Source organism: Ranitomeya imitator, chromosome 4, assembly GCF_032444005.1.
Source record: "Ranitomeya imitator isolate aRanImi1 chromosome 4, aRanImi1.pri, whole genome shotgun sequence".
Classification (NCBI taxonomy): Eukaryota; Metazoa; Chordata; class Amphibia; order Anura; family Dendrobatidae; genus Ranitomeya; species Ranitomeya imitator.
In genome coordinates this window covers 635,940,888-635,961,256 of record NC_091285.1, presented here as the reverse complement: position 1 = coordinate 635,961,256, position 20,369 = coordinate 635,940,888, and the positions used below count along the sequence as shown (strand labels likewise).

The 20,369-nt window shown below is 44.0% G+C and overlaps 1 protein-coding gene across 2 annotated transcripts in view; it reads right to left on the bottom strand.

Annotated features, from left to right (window-relative positions):
- Nucleotides 1–20,369, bottom strand: part of LOC138677021 (CD209 antigen-like protein C) — a 56,856-nt gene that overhangs the window by 24,414 nt on the left and 12,073 nt on the right. Inside the window, exons 2-4 of one of the 2 annotated variants that reach the window (XM_069766814.1) lie at nucleotides 13,824–13,874; nucleotides 13,254–13,361; nucleotides 1,122–1,163 (exon numbers count right to left, since the gene is read on the bottom strand). In XM_069766814.1, coding sequence (XP_069622915.1) covers nucleotides 1,122–1,163; nucleotides 13,254–13,361; nucleotides 13,824–13,874 — 201 coding nt within the window. The remainder of the gene's footprint in view (nucleotides 1–1,121; nucleotides 1,164–13,253; nucleotides 13,362–13,823; nucleotides 13,875–20,369) is intronic. The other variant, XM_069766815.1, reaches the window with a different exon arrangement.

Here is a 20,369-nt window from a genome sequence, read left to right as displayed (position 1 = left end):
GTGTCAAACACAACGATATCGCTATCCAGGATGCTGCAACGTCACGGATCGCTATCGTTATCGTTGTTAAGTTGTTCAGTGTGAAGGTACCTTTATGTGTTTTTATGGTTTTTCTTCTGATTGCAGATTAGATTAAAAGGATCAAATTAGACACAGGTTGTGCTTCTAGACAGTAACTTTGGAAACACATGGAGGACTGCCCAGGAACTGTATACACAAAACTAGTAGAATACTTTGCTTCATGATGCATAGAATGTGTATGAATCGTTCCAAAAATGAACACATCCTTAACAATGGTTTTTCACTCCAATTTCCACCCCAAACAGGACAAAAGATCTTAGAATCCTAAAATGTTAGAGTTGGAAGGGGCCTTCAGAGTCATCGTGTCCAACCCCCTGCTCAATGCAGGAGTCACTAAACCATCCCAGACAGATGTCTATCCAGCCTCTGTTTGAAGACTTCCATTAAAGGAGAACTCACCACCTCTCGTGGCAGCCTGTTCCACTCATTGATCACCCTGACTGTCAAAAAGTTTTTCCTAATATCTAATCTGTATCTTCTCCCTTTCAGTTTCACTCCATTGCTTCTTGTGTTTCAATGTGCAAATGAGAATAATGATGATCCCTCTACACTGTGACAACCCTTCAGATAACGGTATTTGTAAACAGCTATTAAGTTTCCTCTTAGCCTTCTTTTTTCTTCTTCTTCTTATATCGTGACACAGTCTTGATTATTGTTGCTATATTGGTATATTATCTTTCTCTGATGTTGTTCCCAGCTGCTTTTTAATAAGAGGATTCTCCTGTTGAATTTTTTTAAATTATTTTCCTATTAAAATGATTTTTTTATTGAATTTATACCTTTGCCTATGCCTCTTTCTCCCTAATATTTTACATATGGGGATTTTGGTTTAAGTATGTATATTCAGTAACAGACTATAACATTATAAACTATGAATATATAACTATATATATATACAGTAAACCAATGTACACATATACTATATATATATATATATATATATATATATATATATATATATATATATATTGTTTCTCTACATAATTTATTATATCATTTTACAATGCTTTGAAAAGTTTCACCAAATGAAAAGTATTTACCATTAAACTTGAAAACTGTGAGTTCATCATTCAGTGTTTTATCTGGAGGAGGAAGGAAAAGTGTGAGTTCCTATCAGCTGCTTTGCAGGCCACTTGAAAAGGCAAATATGAAAGTTCAAAAATAAGGGATCAAAAAGTGAGGGAAGGTGCACTCATAGGATACAGGTGTCTCCATCAAGACGGAGTCACACTACCGTAGAATACGCACTAGTGCTTTGCACGAAAACATGGCATAGCACTCGGCCCAGTGCTCAGCATGCATGTAAAATCGCAACATGCTGCGATTGTCACCGAGACTCGGCCGATACTTGCCAATGCAAGCCTACGGGTGTGAGAAAAAAAATCGCACAACACTCAGACCATGCGAGTGCTGTCCTATTTTTATGCACCGATGTCCTTTGAAAAGCCGGTAATTCATCTGTTGTATACAGTAAGATCACAGCGTCACATGTTAAAATAGAATAGATAGAAAAGATATGTACACATAGAATACACAGATATATAGATGTCAGTGACATATATGTATATATATATATATATATATATATATATATATATACAGTACAGACCAAAAGTTTGGACACACCTTCTCATTTAAAGATTTTTCTGTATTTTCATGACTATGAAAATTGTACATTCACACTTAAGGCATCAAACTATGAATTAACACATGTGGAATTATATACTTAAAAAAGTGTGAAACAACCGAAAATATGTCTTATATTCTAGGTTCTTCAAAGTAGCCACCTTTTTGTTGTGAATTCTGCTCTTGGGCTCCCTCCGGTGGTTATGAGTGGTAGTGCTGCTGTCTTTGGATCGCAGCATTTATCAGGTGTGTCCACTTATTGCAATTTGGACTAGGCTATTTAGTCCTGCTTGATCCTTTAGTCAGTGCCAGTTGTCCATTGTTTTTGGAGGATTCACATCCATACCTGGTCTCTCCTGTTTTGTTGTTCTTTTCAACAAAGATAAGTTCTGGCTTTGTTTTTGCTGTCCACATGCTGTGGACCTTATTGTTCAGTGCATTTTCATGTTTTGTCTTGTCCAGCTTTGTCTGTGAAGGATTTTTTGCAGCCAAGCTGTGTCTCTGGAGATGCAGATATACCCTCCATGTCTTTAGTCAGATGTGGAGATTTGTATTTTCTGTGGTGGATATTTTCTAGTGTTTTAATACTGACTGCATAGTACTCTGTCCTATTCTTTCTTTTAGCTAAAATGGCCTCCTTTGCTTAATCCTGATTTCAGTCTGCGTATGTCATTTCCCTCTCCTCTCACAGTCAATATTTGTGGGGGCTGTCTATCCTTTGGGGATTTTCTCTGAGGCAAGATAGTTTTCCCGTTTCTATCTTTAGGGGAAGTTAGTTCTTAGGCTGTGTCGAGGTGTCTAGGGAGTGTTAGGTACATCCCACGGCTACTTCTAGTTGCGGTGCTAAGTTCAGGGTCTGCGGTCAGTACAGGTACCACCTTCTCCAGAGTACGCCTCATGCTGCTCCTAGTCCACCAGATCATAACACCTTTTGCTTTGATGACTGCTTTGCACACTCTTGGCATTCTCTTGATGAGCTTCAAGAGGTAGTCACCGGGAATGGTTTTCACTTCACAGGTGTGTCCTGTCAGGTTTAATAAGTGGGATTTCTTGCCTTATAAATGGGGTTGGGACCATCAGTTGTGTTGAGCAGAAGTCTGATGGATACACAGCTGATAGTCCTACTGAATAGACTGTTAGAATTTGTATTATGGCAAGAAAAAAGCAGCTAAGTAAAGAAAAACGAGTGGCCATCATTACTTTAAGAAATGAAGGTCAGTCAGTCTGAAAAATTGGGAAAACTTTGAAAGTGTCCCCAAGTGCAGTGGCAAAAACCATCAAGCGCTATAAAGAAACTGGCTCACATGAGGACCGCCCCAGGAAAGGAAGACCAAGAGTCACCTCTGCTTCTGAGGATAAGTTTATCTGAGTAACTAGCCTCAGAAATCGCAGGTTATCAGCAGCTCAGATTAGAGACCAGGTCAATGCCACACAGAGTTCTAGCAGCAGACACATCTCTACAACAACTGTTAAGAGGAGATTTTGTGCAGCAGGCCTTCATGGTAAAATAGCTGCTAAGAAACCACTGCTAAGGACAGGCAACAAGCAGAAGAGACTTGTTTGGGCTAAAGAACACAAGGAATGGACATTAGTCCAGTGGAAATCTGTACTTTGGTCTGATGAGTCCAAATTTTCAACAGGACAATGACCCCAAACACACCTCCAGGCTGTGTAAGGGCTATTTGACCAAGAAGGAGAGTGATGGGGTGCTACGCCAGATGACCTGGCCTCCACAGTCACCAGACCTGAACCCAATCGAGATGATTTGGGGTAAGCTGGACCGCAGAGTGAAGGCAAAAGGGCCAACAAGTGCTAAGCGTCTCTGGGAACTCCTTCAAGATTGTTGGAAGACCATTTCTGGTGACTACCTATTGAAACTCATCAAGAAAATACCAAGAGTGTGCAAAGCAATCATCAAAGCAAAAGGTGGCTACTTTGAAAAACCTAGAATATAAGACATATTTTCAGTTGTTTCACACTTTTTTGTTAAGTATATAATTCCTGTTATGAAGGCAATCCAGTAACACAGTGTGCCAGCAATCAGAGCACATACAGTGATCTGACAATAACCCAAAAACAATAGAGCGAGCTCTGAGACGTGGAATCTCTGTAGACCGCAATACCTGAACCTATCCTAAACACAACTAAAGGCAGCTGTGGATTGCGCCTGACACTACCTATGCAACTCGGCACAGCCTGAGGAACTGACTAGCCTGACGATAGAAATACAAGCCTGACTTGCCTCAGAGAAATACCCCAAAGGAAAAGGCAGCCCCCCACATATAATGACTGTTAGCAAGATGAAAAGACAAAACGTAGGGATGAAATAGATTCAGCAAAGTGAGGCCCGATATTCTAGATAGAGCGAGGATAGCAAAGAGAACTTTGCAGTCTACAAAAACCCCTAAGCAAAAAACCACGCAAAGGGGGCAAAAAGACCCACCGTGCCGAACTAACGGCACGGCGGTACAACCTTTGCGTCTCAGAGCTTCCAGCAAAAACGAATAGACAAGCTGGACAGAAAAAACAGCAACAAAAGCAAAGAAGCACTTATCTAAGCAGAGCAGCAGGCCACAGGAAAGATCCAGAAGCTCAGATCCAACACAGGAACATTGACAAGGAGCAAGGAAGACAGAATCAGGTGGAGTTAAATAACAAGGCAGCCAACGAGCTCACCAGAACACCTGAGGGAGGAAGCCCAGAAGCTGCAGTACCACTTGTGACCACAGGAGTGAATTCAGCCACAGAATTCACAACAGTACCCCCCCCCCTTGAGGAGGGATCACCGAACCCTCACCAGAGCCCCCAGGCCGACCAGGATGAGCCACATGAAAGGCACGAACAAGATCTGGAGCATGGACATCAGAGGCAAAAACCCAGGAATTATCTTCCTGAGCATAACCCTTCCATTTAACCAGATACTGGAGTTTCCGTCTAGAGACACGAGAATCCAAAATTTTCTCCACAATATACTCCAATTCCCCCTCCACCAAAACAGGGGCAGGAGGCTCAACAGATGGAACCATAGGTGCCACGTATCTCCGCAACAACGACCTATCGAATACATTATGTATGGAAAAGGAGTCCGGGAGGGTCAGACGAAAGGACACAGGATTGAGAATCTCAGAAATCCTATACGGACCAATAAAACGAGGTTTAAATTTAGGAGAGGAAACCTTCATAGGAATATGACGAGAAGATAACCAAACCAGATCCCCAACACGAAGTCGGGGACCCACACGGCGTCTGCGATTAGCGAAAAGTTGAGCCTTCTCCTGGGACAAGGTCAAATTGTCCACTACCTGAGTCCAGATCTGCTGCAACCTGTCCACCACAGAATCCACACCAGGACAGTCCGAAGACTCAACCTGTCCTGAAGAGAAACGAGGATGGAACCCAGAATTGCAGAAAAATGGAGAGACCAAGGTAGCCGAGCTGGCCCGATTATTAAGGGCGAACTCAGCCAACGGCAAAAAGGACACCCAATCATCCTGGTCTGCAGAAACAAAACATCTCAGATATGTTTCCAAGGTCTGATTGGTTCGTTCGGTCTGGCCATTAGTCTGAGGATGGAAAGCCGAGGAAAAAGATAGATCAATGCCCATCCTACCACAAAAGGCTCGCCAGAACCTTGAAACAAACTGGGAACCTCTGTCAGAAACAATATTCTCAGGAATGCCATGCAAACGAACCACATGCTGGAAGAACAAAGGCACCAAATCAGAGGAGGAAGGCAATTTAACCAAGGGCACCAGATGGACCATTTTAGAAAAGCGATCACAGACCACCCAAATGACTGACATCTTCTGAGAAACGGGAAGGTCAGAAATGAAATCCATCGAAATATGTGTCCAAGGCCTCTTTGGGACCGGCAAGGGCAAAAGCAACCCACTGGCACGTGAACAGCAGGGCTTAGCCCTAGCACAAATCCCACAGGACTGCACAAAAGTACGTACATCCCGTGACAGAGATGGCCACCAGAAGGATCTAGCCACTAACTCTCTGGTACCAAAGATTCCAGGATGACCAGCCAAGACCGAACAATGAAGTTCAGAGATAACTTTACTAGTCCACCTATCAGGGACGAACAGTTTCTCCGCCGGACAACGATCAGGTTTATTCGCCTGAAATTTTTGCAACACTCGCCGCAAATCAGGGGAGATGGCAGACACAATGACTCCTTCCTTGAGGATACTCGCCGGCTCAGATAAACCCGGAGAGTCGGGCACAAAACTCCTAGACAGAGCATCCGCCTTCACATTTTTAGAGCCCGGAAGGTACGAAATCACAAAATTGAAGCGAGCAAAAAATAACGACCAACGGGCCTGTCTAGGATTCAAGCGCTTGGCAGACTCGAGATAAGTAAGGTTCTTATGATCAGTCAATACCACCACGCGATGCTTAGCTCCTTCAAGCCAATGACGCCACTCCTCGAATGCCCACTTCATGGCCAGCAACTCTCGGTTGCCCACATCATAATTACGCTCAGCAGCAGAAAACTTCCTGGAAAAGAAAGCACATGGTTTCAACACTGAGCAACCAGAAGCTCTCTGTGACAAAACCGCCCCTGCTCCAATCTCAGAAGCATCAACCTCGACCTGGAACGGAAGAGAAATATCTGGTTGACACAACACAGGGGCAGAACAAAAACGACGCTTCAACTCCTGAAAAGCTTCCACGGCAGCAGAAGACCAATTAACCAAATCAGCACCCTTCTTGGTCAAATCGGTCAATGGTTTAGCAATGCTAGAAAAATTACAGATGAAGCGACGATAAAAATTAGCAAAGCCCAGGAACTTTTGCAGACTTTTCAGAGATGTCGGCTGAGTCCAATCCTGGATGGCTTGGACCTTAACCGGATCCATCTCGATAGTAGAAGGGGAAAAGATGAACCCCAAAAATGAAACTTTCTGCACACCGAAGAGACACTTTGATCCCTTCACGAACAAATAATTAGCACGCAGGACCTGGAAAACCATTCTGACCTGCTTCACATGAGACTCCCAATCATCTGAGAAGATCAAAATGTCATCCAAGTAAACAATCAGGAATTTATCCAGATACTCACGGAAGATGTCATGCATAAAAGACTGAAAAACAGATGGAGCATTGGCAAGTCCGAACGGCATCACTAGATACTCAAAATGACCCTCGGGCGTATTAAATGCCGTTTTCCATTCATCTCCTTGCCTGATTCTCACCAGATTATACGCACCACGAAGATCTATCTTAGTGAACCAACTAGCCCCCTTAATCCGAGCAAACAAGTCAGATAACAATGGCAAGGGATACTGAAACTTAACAGTGATCTTATTAAGAAGGCGGTAATCAATACACGGTCTCAGCGAACCATCCTTCTTGGCTACAAAAAAGAACCCTGCTCCCAGTGGTGATGACGATGGGCGAATATGTCCCTTCTCCAGGGATTCCTTCACATAACTGCGCATAGCGGTGTGTTCAGGCACGGATAAATTAAATAAACGACCTTTAGGGAATTTACTACCAGGAATCAAATTGATAGCACAATCACAATCCCTATGCGGAGGTAGGGCATCGGACTTGGGCTCTTCAAATACATCCCGGTAATCAGACAAGAACTCTGGGACCTCAGAAGGAGTGGATGACGAAATAGACAAAAATGGAACATCACCATGTACTCCCTGACAACCCCAGCTGGATACCGACATAGAGTTCCAATCCAATACTGGATTATGGGTTTGTAGCCATGGCAACCCCAACACGACCACATCATGCAGATTATGTAGCACCAGAAAGCGAATAACTTCCTGATGTGCAGGAGTCAGGCACATGGTCAGCTGGGTCCAGTACTGAGGTTTATTCTTGGCCAAAGGTGTAGCATCAATTCCTCTCAACGGAATAGGACACCGCAAAGGCTCCAAGAAAAACCCACAACGTTTAGCATAATCCAAATCCATCAGATTCAGGGCAGCGCCTGAATCCACAAACGCCATGACAGAATACGATGACAAAGAGCATATCAAGGTAATGGACAGAAGGAATTTGGACTGTACAGTACCAATGACGGCAGACCTATCGAACCGCTTAGTGCGCTTAGGACAATCAGAAATAGCATGAGTGGAATCACCACAGTAGAAACACAGCCCATTCAGACGTCTGTGTTCTTGCCGTTCAACTCTGGTCATAGTCCTATCGCACTGCATAGGCTCAGGTTTAATCTCAGACAATACCGCCAGATGGTGCACAGATTTACGCTCGCGCAAGCGACGACCGATCTGAATGGCCAAAGACATAGACTCATTCAAACCAGCAGTCATAGGAAAACCCACCATGACATCCTTAAGAGCCTCAGAGAGACCCTTTCTGAACAAAGCTGCCAGCGCAGATTCATTCCACAGAGTGAGTACTGACCACTTCCTAAATTTCTGACAATATACTTCTATCTCATCCTGACCCTGACACAAAGCCAGCAAATTTTTCTCAGCCTGATCCACTGAATTAGGCTCATCGTACAGTAATCCGAGCGCCAGGAAAAACGCATCGACATTACTCAATGCAGGATCTCCTGGCGCAAGAGAAAATGCCCAGTCCTGAGGGTCGCCGCGCAAAAAAGAAATAATAATCAAAACCTGTTGAACTGAATTACCAGAAGAATGAGGTTTCAAGGCCAGAAATAGCTTACAATTATTTTTGAAGCTCAGAAACTTAGTTCTATCACCAAAAAACAAATCAGGAATAGGAATTCTTGGTTCTAGCATAGATTTCTGATCAATTGTATCTTGAATCTTTTGTACATTTATAACGAGATTATCCATTGAAGAGCACAGAGCCTGAATATCCATGTCCACAGCTGTGTCCTGAAGCACCCTAATGTCTAGGGGAAAAAAAAGACTGAACACAGAGCTGAGAAAAAAAAATGATGTCAGAACTTCTTTTTTCCCTCTATTGAGAATCATTAGTTTTGGCTCCTTGTACTGTTCTGAAGGCAATCCAGTAACACAGTGTGCCAGCAATCAGAGCACATACAGTGATCTGACAATAACCCAAAAACAATAGAACGAGCTCTGAGACGTGGAATCTCTGTAGACCGCAATACCTGAACCTATCCTAAACACAACTAAAGGCAGCTGTGGATTGCGCCTGACACTACCTATGCAACTCGGCACAGCCTGAGGAACTGACTAGCCTGAAGATAGAAATACAAGCCTGACTTGCCTCAGAGAAATACCCCAAAGGAAAAGGCAGCCCCCCACATATAATGACTGTTAGCAAGATGAAAAGACAAAACGTAGGGATGAAATAGATTCAGCAAAGTGAGGCCCGATATTCTAGATAGAGCGAGGATAGCAAAGAGAACTTTGCAGTCTACAAAAACCCCTAAGCAAAAAACCACGCAAAGGGGGCAAAAAGACCCACCGTGCCGAACTAACGGCACGGCGGTACACCCTTTGCGTCTCAGAGCTTCCAGCAAAAACGAATAGACAAGCTGGACAGAAAAAACAGCAACAAAAGCAAAGAAGCACTTATCTAAGCAGAGCAGCAGGCCACAGGAAAGATCCAGAAGCTCAGATCCAACACAGGAACATTGACAAGGAGCAAGGAAGACAGAATCAGGTGGAGTTAAATAACAAGGCAGCCAACGAGCTCACTAGAACACCTGAGGGAGGAAGCCCAGAAGCTGCAGTACCACTTGTGACCACAGGAGTGAATTCAGCCACAGAATTCACAACAAATTCCACATGTGTTAATTCATAGTTTTGATGCCTTCAGTGTGAATTTACAATTTTCATAGTCATGAAAATACAGAAAAATCTTTAAATAAGAAAGTGTCTCCAAACTTTGTCTGTCCTGTAAACCGTATATATACATAAAATAGATAGATACATAGATTAAATAACAGCCGTCAATTCAGCAGCTGCCTACAGTAAAATACAGCAGGACCCGACAGAAGAGAATAGATGGTTTACATACAGTAAATACACATAGAATAGATAGATATATAGATGTCAGTGACACATACAATTGCAACAGTGTGTGTGCGCAGTTTACTATACATGTATTTAATTATTAAAAGATTATTTTTCTGAAAAAAAATGGAGTGGGCTCCCTCATAATTTTCTTAACCAGCAGAAGGAAAGTCGACAGCTGGGGGTAAATGTTTATAGCCTGGGAAGGGGGTAATACCCATGGAGCTTCCCAGCCTACTAATATCAGCTCACAGCTGTATAAATTTAGCTTTACTTGCTAATAAAATGGGGGACCCCCTCAAAAAATGACTTAGGGTCCCCCTATAATTAATAACCAGCAAAGGCTATGCAGGCAGCTGTGGGCTGATATTAATAGCCTAGGAAGGGTAATGAATACTGGCTCTCATCAGCTTTCAGCCACCCCAGAAAAGTCACATCTATAAGATGTGCCAATTCAGGCACTTAGCCTCGCTGTTCCCACTTGTCCTGTAGTGGTGGCAAGTGAGGTGATAGTTGGGGGGTTGATGTCAACTTTGTATTGTCAGGTGACGTCAAGCCCAGAGGTTAGTAATGGAGAGGCGTCTATAAGAAGCCCCCATTACTAACCCCATAATCATATTGTATAAAATGAGCACTCTGACATCAGGTAAGTGAAGTTAGTTAATTGGCAGTGAACTCCCAGGACCTTTCTGATGGCACCGCGAGCATGAGAACTTTCTCACTCTCGTGATGCCATCAGAAAAGTAATAGGAGTTCACAGAGAGACACTGAGCACATGCTGATCAGTGTCTCTGCTGGATGGCAGGCTGGATGGTTGCATTATGCAACCATGCAACGTGCCATCTAGATGTAGCAGATTATCACACTCTCTGCAGAAAGGTGAGGAATATTGTTGTTTGTTATTTTAACTCTTTTGCAGGAGACAATGGCGTCTCTAGAATTTTGTTTTTCAAAAAATCGCAAATAATCAATCAGGCGAAAGCATTGACAACCCTAAACTCCACCCACATTGGCAAACTAAAAAAAACAAAACAGGTGATCAGAGATTAGCAGGGTTAAGAGCACGCTTTGGTTTATATGCATATGCTTCCATCCATATTATAATATTTCCATCCAATATTGTAGATGACATTCTACAGAAATGGACCAACACTATGGATTTATTCATCTTTGACAATGTAGCCCAGCATTTCCACCATAATATCCACTTATCTTGCTGCTGTGTGTCTCAGTGTACAATTTTGGCTGTGAGAAGATTATGGTAGTTCAGTAAAAAATGGTCTGTAACCCTTGTTCCACTGGATTTGTATTGTTTGAGCATGATATGGTACATATGGGTCAATAGACAGTAGTACTCAAAGCATAAATCGACTAAACCAGCACAGATCTTTAGAACAGTACACTCTGGGCAGATATGCACCAAATTTTCCAGCCTGCAAAATCTGCTGCATTTTAGAGTACCAACAATGTGGATCACTTTTTATGAAATCTCAAACAGATGGTGAGAAATTTACCAGTGCTGTGCATTTCAAATTTTCTCTGTGGATCCACTTAAAAATTAATATCAAAGAGTATTCATAGTGTATTTGAAGCAGTTTTTGATTTGGATTCTGAAGAAACCTAAAAAAGCCAGATTAATGTTTGCAAATTCACACAGGAACAAAGACCTGAATTTTTGAAGACATGTCCTGTGGTCTGATGAAGCTAAAATTGAATTTTTGGGGCATAATAACCATCATTACGTTTGAAGGAAAAAGGGAGAAGCTTGGAAGCCTAAGTACACCATCCCAACAGTGAAACACGGGGTGTACAATTTTGGACTCCGGTGTATAAGAAGGACATAGCTGAACTAGAGTGGGTGCAGAGAAGAGTGACCAAGATTATTAAGGGAATGGGTGAACTGCAATGTCAAGGCAGTTTATCAAACTTGGGTTTATTTAGTTTGGAATAACGAAGGCTGAGGGGCGATCTTAAAACAATGTACAATGCTGCCGCCTCACCATAGCCCGAGCTGCCACGTCACCACCATCTGACCTGCCGCGTCACCAACCACCCGAGCGGCCGCCTCACCACCGCCAGAGCTGCCATCTCACCACCACCAGAGCTGCCGCCTCACCACCACCAGAGCTGCCGCATCACCACTGCCGGAGCTGCCGCATCACCACCGCCAGAGCTGCTGCATCACCACCGCCAGAGCTGCCGCCTCACCACCACCAGAGCTGCCGCATCACCACTGCCGGAGCTGCCGCGTTACCACCACCAGAGCTGCCGCTGCCCCGACCTTCTGTCTCTTCCCAATTATCCCATAGAATGTAAGTCCGCAAGGACAGGATCCTCTCCCCTCTGCACCAGTCTGTCATTGTAAATTTGTTTACTGTAAACGATATCTATAACCCTGTACGTAACACCTTTTCTCATGTACAGCACCAAGAAATTAATGGTGCTATATAAATAAATAATAATACAAATATGTGAGGGGACAGTACAGAAGTCTTTATAATGATCTTTTTACACTTAGGCCTGTGACGATGACAAGGGAGCATCCTCGATATCTAGAGGAAAGAAGGTTCAATTTTAATCACAGATGATTTTTTGGGGGATGTTCCCACAGTCAATAAACACTGTGGGTTGAACGCTGCTTACATCCGCAGAGTCCAACCCGCAGAGGCCACATGCTACAGCATAATGGATAGGATTTCAAGAAATCCCATGTCCAATATGCATGCTCTGACACCCGCGGCTTCCCTGCGGAGATGGACATGCGGTGCGTCTTTCCAGACTGCAGCATGTCTATTTATCTTGTGGAGACACAAGTCTCCGCAAGATAAATCTCACCCGTACAATGTATAGGATGCGGTGATTCCGCACGGTTCAATTAACACATGCGGATTCACCTGCGTTCAAAAGCCAGCAGCGGTTTGGATGCATTAGATATGTGCTGCGTCCAAAGCGCTGCCGATTACTGACCATGTACTGTAAGAGCAGTGAGACTATGGAGCTCTCTGCCACATCATGATGTAATGGTTGATTCACTGCAAAAGTATAAGGAGGACTTGGATGCCGTTCTCAAAAAATATAATACTACAGATTTTGGGTACTAGATTCTGGAATGGGACATTGATCCAGGGAACTAGTCTGATTGCCATGTGTATAGTCGGGAAGATATTTTTTCCCCTAATATGGGAAAATTAGCATCTGCCTCATTAAGTTTTTGGCGTATGGATTAACATGTTAGGTTGTATGTTGAACTCAATGGACCTGTGTCTTCCTTGAACCATAAAAACTATGAAACATAGAATAGACGTAAAAAAGGCACTACTGGAAAGATAAATATGGCACAAAAAAAATAAAGGCACAAAACTCTAAATATTCAACAAAAAACAATCTCAAAAGCAATAATGAATTGAGCCCATACTGCTTTATTTAACTGGAACCAAATCATGAGACACTCCGTCCTAGGAACAAGATTACAGGCTGTGGCACAAGCAAACAAGACATCAAAGAATAGTACACCAAACCACCCAAAAAAAAATGCCAAATAAGGGTAAACATTTTAGCACAAAGATATGGTATGCATACCACTATGACTACAATACTTACAATGACCAAACAGGATGCCGGTGAGGATGCCCAAAATGATAAATATGATGCCCAATATTACTATCAAAGCCAATGACAGCCAACCATGGCTTTTCTTTGGATGTCGTCCTGTTCAAAAAATGAGAAGAAACTGTGACCACACTCACAATAAAAAACTGATTGTTAATCTATGTTGTAACTTTAACAGATAGTAGTCTTGTCTTACATGTCATCAATAAGATTGTCATGTTTGGGTAGAATCTAAGCTGTCATGGCATCAGAAGATATGACGTCAGAGGGAGCAGAGCTTAGGAAAGATAATGAGTTACAGTGCTGTCACTTTGGGGTACGGGTCACAATATTCTGAATTAGGAATGGATTTCAAAGGTTCATATTGACAAGATGTAAAGGGGGATTACCATCTTATAAAGCAGTGGCATCTACTCGATAATGCCATTACTTGATCATCAGTGGGGATCCAACCTATAGGACCCCTGCCAACACTTTTTAAAATGGGAATAAAAGATTATCTGAATGACTACATTTATAAATATAACCGGTATATAGGTAACGTTCTGGTTTTGTTCTCACCTATGTGGCTAAAAAATGTTTCGTTGAAGTTAGCTGAAGATGCGTCCATATCTAAGTGGAAAGACAAAGTTTATTTGATTAATTGATACTGAAAGGTCTTTCCTATTTTCATATGTACAAGGTTAAGGAAACTTGACATTGACTTGGTTGCGATGCATAAAAATGATGTAAGGTAATTTTCCCTACATTAATATGCCAGAGGTTCTTGCACAATATTTTGAACTCCCTCTATCATATCTTTGCTATACTATCTTGTGCCATATATTGACCTAGTATTCTAACCCATCTTATTTTCACTACGTCTCTGAAGTAAATGTCCATTTCGACAGAACCTTAAGGTACCTTCACACATAACGATATTGTTAACGATATCATTGCTTTTTGTGACGTAGCAACGATATCGTTAATGAAATCGTTATGTGTGACAGCGACCAACGATCAGGCCCCTGCTGGGAGATCGTTGGTCGCTGAAGAAAGTCCAGAACTTTATTTCGTCGCTGGACTCCCTGCTGACATCGCTGGATCGGCGTGTGTGACACCGATCCAGCGATGTCTTCACTGGTAACCAGGGTAAACATCGGGTAACTAAGCGCAGGGCCGCGCTTAGTAACCCGATGTTTACCCTGGTTACCATCCTAAAAGTAAAAAAAAACAAACAGTACATACTTACCTACAGCCGTCTGTCCTCCAGCGCTGTGCTCTGCTCTCCTCCTGTACTGGCTGTGAGCGTCGGTCAGCCGGAAAGCAGAGCGGTGACGTCACCGCTCTGCTTTCCGGCCGCTGTGCTCACACAGACAGTACAGGAGGAGTGCAGAGCACAGCGCTGGAGGACAGACGGCTGTAGGTAAGTATGTACTGTTTGTTTTTTTTTACTTTTAGGATGGTAACCAGGGTAAACATCGGGTTACTAAGCGCGGCCCTGCGCTTAGTTACCCGATGTTTACCCTGGTTACCGACATCGTTGGTCGCTGGAGAGCGGTCTGTGTGACAGCTCTCCAGCGACCAAACAGCGACGCTGCAGCGATCCGGATCGTTGTCGGTATCGCTGCAGCGTCGCTTAATGTGAAGGTACCTTTAGACTGTTTAACTCTTCTGAACGTTTTGCATTCTGATCCAGCCATCCCTGATTATGCTTTAGGCTCTTATTCTGTCTGTCATGACCCAGCTGTCGGGTGACCCAGGACCAGGGGCTCATTGCTTGTCCCTACCACTAGGGAGCGCTCTAGCTCGCCCTATTCCCTGGGATACTTCTGAAGGTGAAGATGCCAGGGCCGCCGCCCTTGCCTTATCTCCTGAATCGGCTTTCCATCTGTTCTCTTACCCCACCCAAGGAAGAGGGTTGCTACTGTGCACCGCAGTACTCCAACCCAACAAACAAGGCAACACAAACAAGGATAAAAGAAAATACCAAGCATACAAATATTCACTCATATATAACAGTGGAATACATCAGGGAGTGGAGGATGGGGGAATAACCAAAGTAAGAGGAGGGAAGGGAAGTATTACACTTACAAACCAGGCAACAGTCACAGATAACTCCTCCAAAACTCCTTCTCATATAAACATCTCTCCTCCAAGCCATGCAACATAAGCTAGCTTTGACATGGGTTTGAATCAAGACCTAGATTATATAGGGGATGGGAGTGGCTAACCAAGCTCAGCTGAGAGCTCATACTCCCAGAGTTTCCAACATGGCCGACTAACACCTGTTCTGCCCAAAGAAATAAACACCATTTTAAAAGAAGGTGAATTGCTTCTTTTCAGCGCAGGAGTAGAATCAATCAGTTGCTTCGGTCCTCTGGCTCCTCTCTGTTGTGGTAACCCCGTCTCATTTTTAGTGATTCTTTGGGTTTGACGATGGCTAGTGTTGTTTTTCCTTCATCTGGCTACACTGGTCAGCTTGTCTCTGCAGAAGGAAGTTAGGATCCATAAAGTGAAGTCCAGATCTTTGTGGAGGGTGAATATCAAGGTGCTCCTTAGACTCTGCCTAAAAGACTGGCCAGCACAAAGTCCAGCTCCAAACCCATTTTGTGGTTAATGTTTCATTACACTGTTCTCTTTAAATCAGTTAGAAATCAGTTAGCAGATAGTATGTGATACACGACAGGACAAAAGAAAACGTCTTAGGCCGGGTTCACATTGGCGTTTCTGTGCGCAGAGTATGATCGGCATACATCCGCATGCGTCATGCGTACATATCTTTAACATGGTGTACGCAGGGACATGTGTTTGCATGCGGATGCGTCGTTTCACGATGTGTGTCGATGTTCGGCGAACGCAACATGTTGCATTTTTTGAGGCATCAAATATTGCGCAATCGTCCGCATGCGGATGATTGCAGATAAAAAATGCATTACTGCCTATGGGAACACATGGGTACACAATGACATGCGTACGTGTGCGTCCTATACGCATGCGTACTTTAGACTGCGCATGTCCAGAAAATGATGTCACTGCCTCCACCATGCGCATAAAAAAGGCAAACGCATGCTAAAATGAATTTAAACGCATGCACATGCAGCGTTTTTGTTTGCGTCATGCGTAAGATGATGCGCCGGAGTAAGCATGCTTTTGCATGCCCATTGGTATGCATTTGCATATGCAGATGATACAATGCACGCAGAAACGCTAATGTGAACCTAGCCTTAGTCTTGAAGAAAACATGAGTTTTGCAGATGCTTCATTATAAGTAGATCAGCAACATATCTAACACGTCCCGTTGTCTTCAAGTCTGTGTCCGGAAGGATCGCCCTTTACTTAGACAAAAACTAAGCAAAATAAGGATATAAGCTATCTAGAAACTCTGATGATAAGAGCATTGCGGAAATGAGTGTAAGGAAAGAGGATGAAAAATATGAAGATAGAACAATTTTACATTAGAGAATAAGAACTTATCTTATGCTATAAGTTCCTATTTCTTAAGATTGACTGCTAAAGCAGAGGAAGCAAAGACTTGCTGAATCTCAAGGGATTTAGTTACTATAAGTTTTCATTAGGCCATTCAATCTGCCCTACAGACCAAACGATTTGCCCATATGTATGAGCAATCAGTGAATTAGATTTTAATTCTAAACTCTGTTGGATACTGAAATAACCTCTTTGAGTTAGACATTATGTTCGATACTAAAATTAAATACAGAGACAACTCAGAAGTAAAGAGACATTCAGATTTTTTGTAATTTGTCTTTTATTTCACAGTATCCACTTAAAACAAATGATAAAATAAGGATATAAAATTTTAGTTGCCTCACCTAAGTTCTTTCTTTCAAAGACTGTGCAATGTTGGTCCATTTGGCATACAAAAACTGTAAAAGCCCTCCAAGGATAGCAGGTTGGCCATCATCATCCTACTGCCCAAACCAAAACCCTTAAGTGGTTATACATATTGGATGGCCATTATATATATATATATATATATATATATATATATATAGCTGTTGGAAGAGTGATGCTTCGGCTGACAGCCATCTCATCCAATTCTACCAAACACAGGAGCGCTCATTCTGCCAAGTTCTCCTGTGTTCTCTATGAGAAAACCACCGACTGACATGATGGCCAGTGGCTTATCTCAGGGAGAACAATGCGATCGGCAGTATGAAATCATATATGCATGATTGACATCCCTTTTGACCATCATTTAGCCGGCACCCCCATACACTTTAGACTATCAGCCGAACCCATCAATATCAGCAAGTTCAGCTGACATATGGCCAGCTTTATGTTGACTGTTAAACAAACCATCCAATCTGTTCATTGAAAATCATTGAGCAGGGGGTTGGACCAGATGACCCAGGAGGTTCCTTCCAACTCTACCATTCTATGATTCTATGAGTGAGTAATCTAACATGTATCCCATTGAACATTTCTTGACTATGCTTGATAGTGCAAAGAAACAACTTTCACAAAAATCTGCTTCCCATGGAATGCCTTTTGTGTGATGACTGAGCCAAGATTCTACAGGTTAAGATATCGTAACTCATAGACTCTATGCCCGACCAGGCTTTGAAGGAAGTAAGTGGTGGGACAACTAAGTTTTATATTGCATATTTGGCTTTTGTATCAAGTGGACTGTCATGCTCACGTCTTGACTGGGTGGCATGAGCGAGGGGATTGTGGCCCCAATGTGCCACAAACCAGACTACCCTGGAAGGGGCGTGACTAGCAGCTACCTTGGTGTTCTCTGGAGCCTCTGATGGTGAGGTCAGGCTTGTGTGGCAGGTAGCTGCCAGGTACCATTCCAGGGTGGTGTCTGGCTGTGGCTGCTGATCCCACTGGGGGACGGAACGCTAGGACTGGAGCAGGCAACGGGCTCAACTGGCAGATGGGCATGGCTGAGACACAGGCAGGCGGGTACAGCTGAGACACTGGCATGTGGGCACAGCTGAGACACTGGCAGGCGGGCACGAGTGAGACACTGGCAGGCGGGCATGGCTGAGACACTGGCAGGCAGGCATGGGTGAGATAGTGGCAGGCAGGTACAGATAAGACCCTGGCAGGCGGGCACGGCTGGCACTCTGGCAGCACAGGCAGACACGGCTGGTATTCTGGCAGGACAGGTACTGACTAGATAGGTGTCATGCCCTCAGCCGCAGGTTCGGTCTCCGCTGTGCAGGGAGACCGGCACCTATCACACAGCTTTACTCACCCTGTCCGTGGCTCCAGACGATCTGCGGCTTCTTTCTCTGCTAAGAACCTGCATCCTCTTGGCAGGTCTCCTGGAAATGTTCTTAGGAGCCGCGCCCCACTTCCTGCACATACTTGAAACAGCAGGACACCTGTTCGCTATTAGGGCCGTCTGTGTTATGATGCTCTGTGCATAAATAGCACCCTCCCCTTTAGGGAGGATGCCTGGGCTATGTGTTCATTCTTTGGATTGTTGCTGCAGCTTCAGGCCACGCTCTGTTGTGCTCTGCACTTTACTTATATCTCTATTTTTACAGAGTCCTCTTCTGGTGAATCCCATTCTGGACTTCTCTGGTCTCTCCGGTTCTCACTCCAGGTCGTCTTGCCTCTCCTCACGGAATCCTCCAGACCCTGCTACCAGTGGAAACTACCTTGCTGGATTTCATGGAGCTTCTGGGATTGTCCCCACCAGCTGGCCCAAGTATTCTACTGTGTTGCTAGTTTGTCAGTATGGGTCGTCCTCTGGTCCTGGATTCGTAGCATTCAGGCCACCTGGTGTTGTGACGGGGGAATCCCTGTATAGGGGTACACCTTGCCCGGTGCTCCACTACGTGGTACAGTGCTGTGATCCAGAGGTTCTCTCCCTCTGACACCTGTTTCCTTTTTGTTAATAAATATCTTTTGGTTTATGAGATCTACTCTCCTGTCTTTTCAGTATCGGGTATACAGCCACCACTGCACCATCAGTGGTCTAGTGAGTCCACTTTACCTTGTCACACCCTGTGGGCGTAACAATAGGGACAGTAATAAGGGCAGGTATATGGAAACATGTAGGGACCTGTTTGGACTGGAGGGTATATGGGAACAGGTAGGGACCTGACCGGCAGGTTGCAGAATGGAAGTAGAGCAGGACAGAAAGGCAGAGCGGATGCAAGGCAGAGTCGCAAGAGGCAGAGCCAAGACCAGAGCCTCAGGAGGCAGAGCAAAGAGCAGAGCCGAGGGAGGCGGAGTAAAGAGCAGAGCTGAAGGAGGTGGAGCAAAAGACCAGAACCGCAAGAGGCAGAGGAAAGACCAGAACTGCAAGAGGCTGAGCCAAGAGCAGAACCGCAAGAGGCGGAGCCAAAAGCAGAACCACTGGAGGTGGAGCCAAGAGCAGAACCGATGGAGGCCGAGCCAAGAGCAGAACTGCAAGAGGTGGAGCCATGGGCAGAACTGCAAAAGGTGGAACAAAGAGCAGAAGTGCAGGAGGCGGAGATAGAGCAGAACCACAGGAGGCAGAGCAAAGAGCAGAAATGTAGAAGGTGGAGCTAAGAGCAGAAATGCAGGAGGTGAAGCTAAGAGCAGAACCACAGGAGGCGGAGCAAAGAGCACAAGGAAACACACAGTGGAATAGGAAAGGCTACAGACAGGGATACAAACGGACACAGGTAGTGGACTACGTTCAGACAGGGTCTGAAACGGGACAAGGCACAAGGACAAGGACCCAGACCAGGGTACGAGGCCCCACTGGGTGGCAGAAACAAGAGACACTGGACACAGGTACAGGCCAGGGTACAAAGACCCACTGGGTGGCAAAAACAAGAGACACTGGACATAGGTACAGGCCAGGGTACAAAGCCCAACTGGGTAGCTGACACAAGAGTCACTGGACACAGGTACAGGCCAGGGTACAAAGCCCCACTGGGTGGATGACACAAGAGTAATAGCAATGATCACAATAAGGGTATAAAAATATAATTTTATTACAAAAAATAATAACAAACAAAAAAAAGTACAAAAAAGGAAACAACCAACAATACTACAGCATATAAAAGATATACCGAATGAGGAGACCAAATCCATATAATAAAAAATATATACTAGAAAAATAATATATAGCCCTCCAAGGTGCAGAAGATGGATGAAAAAAGAAATGGACAATCT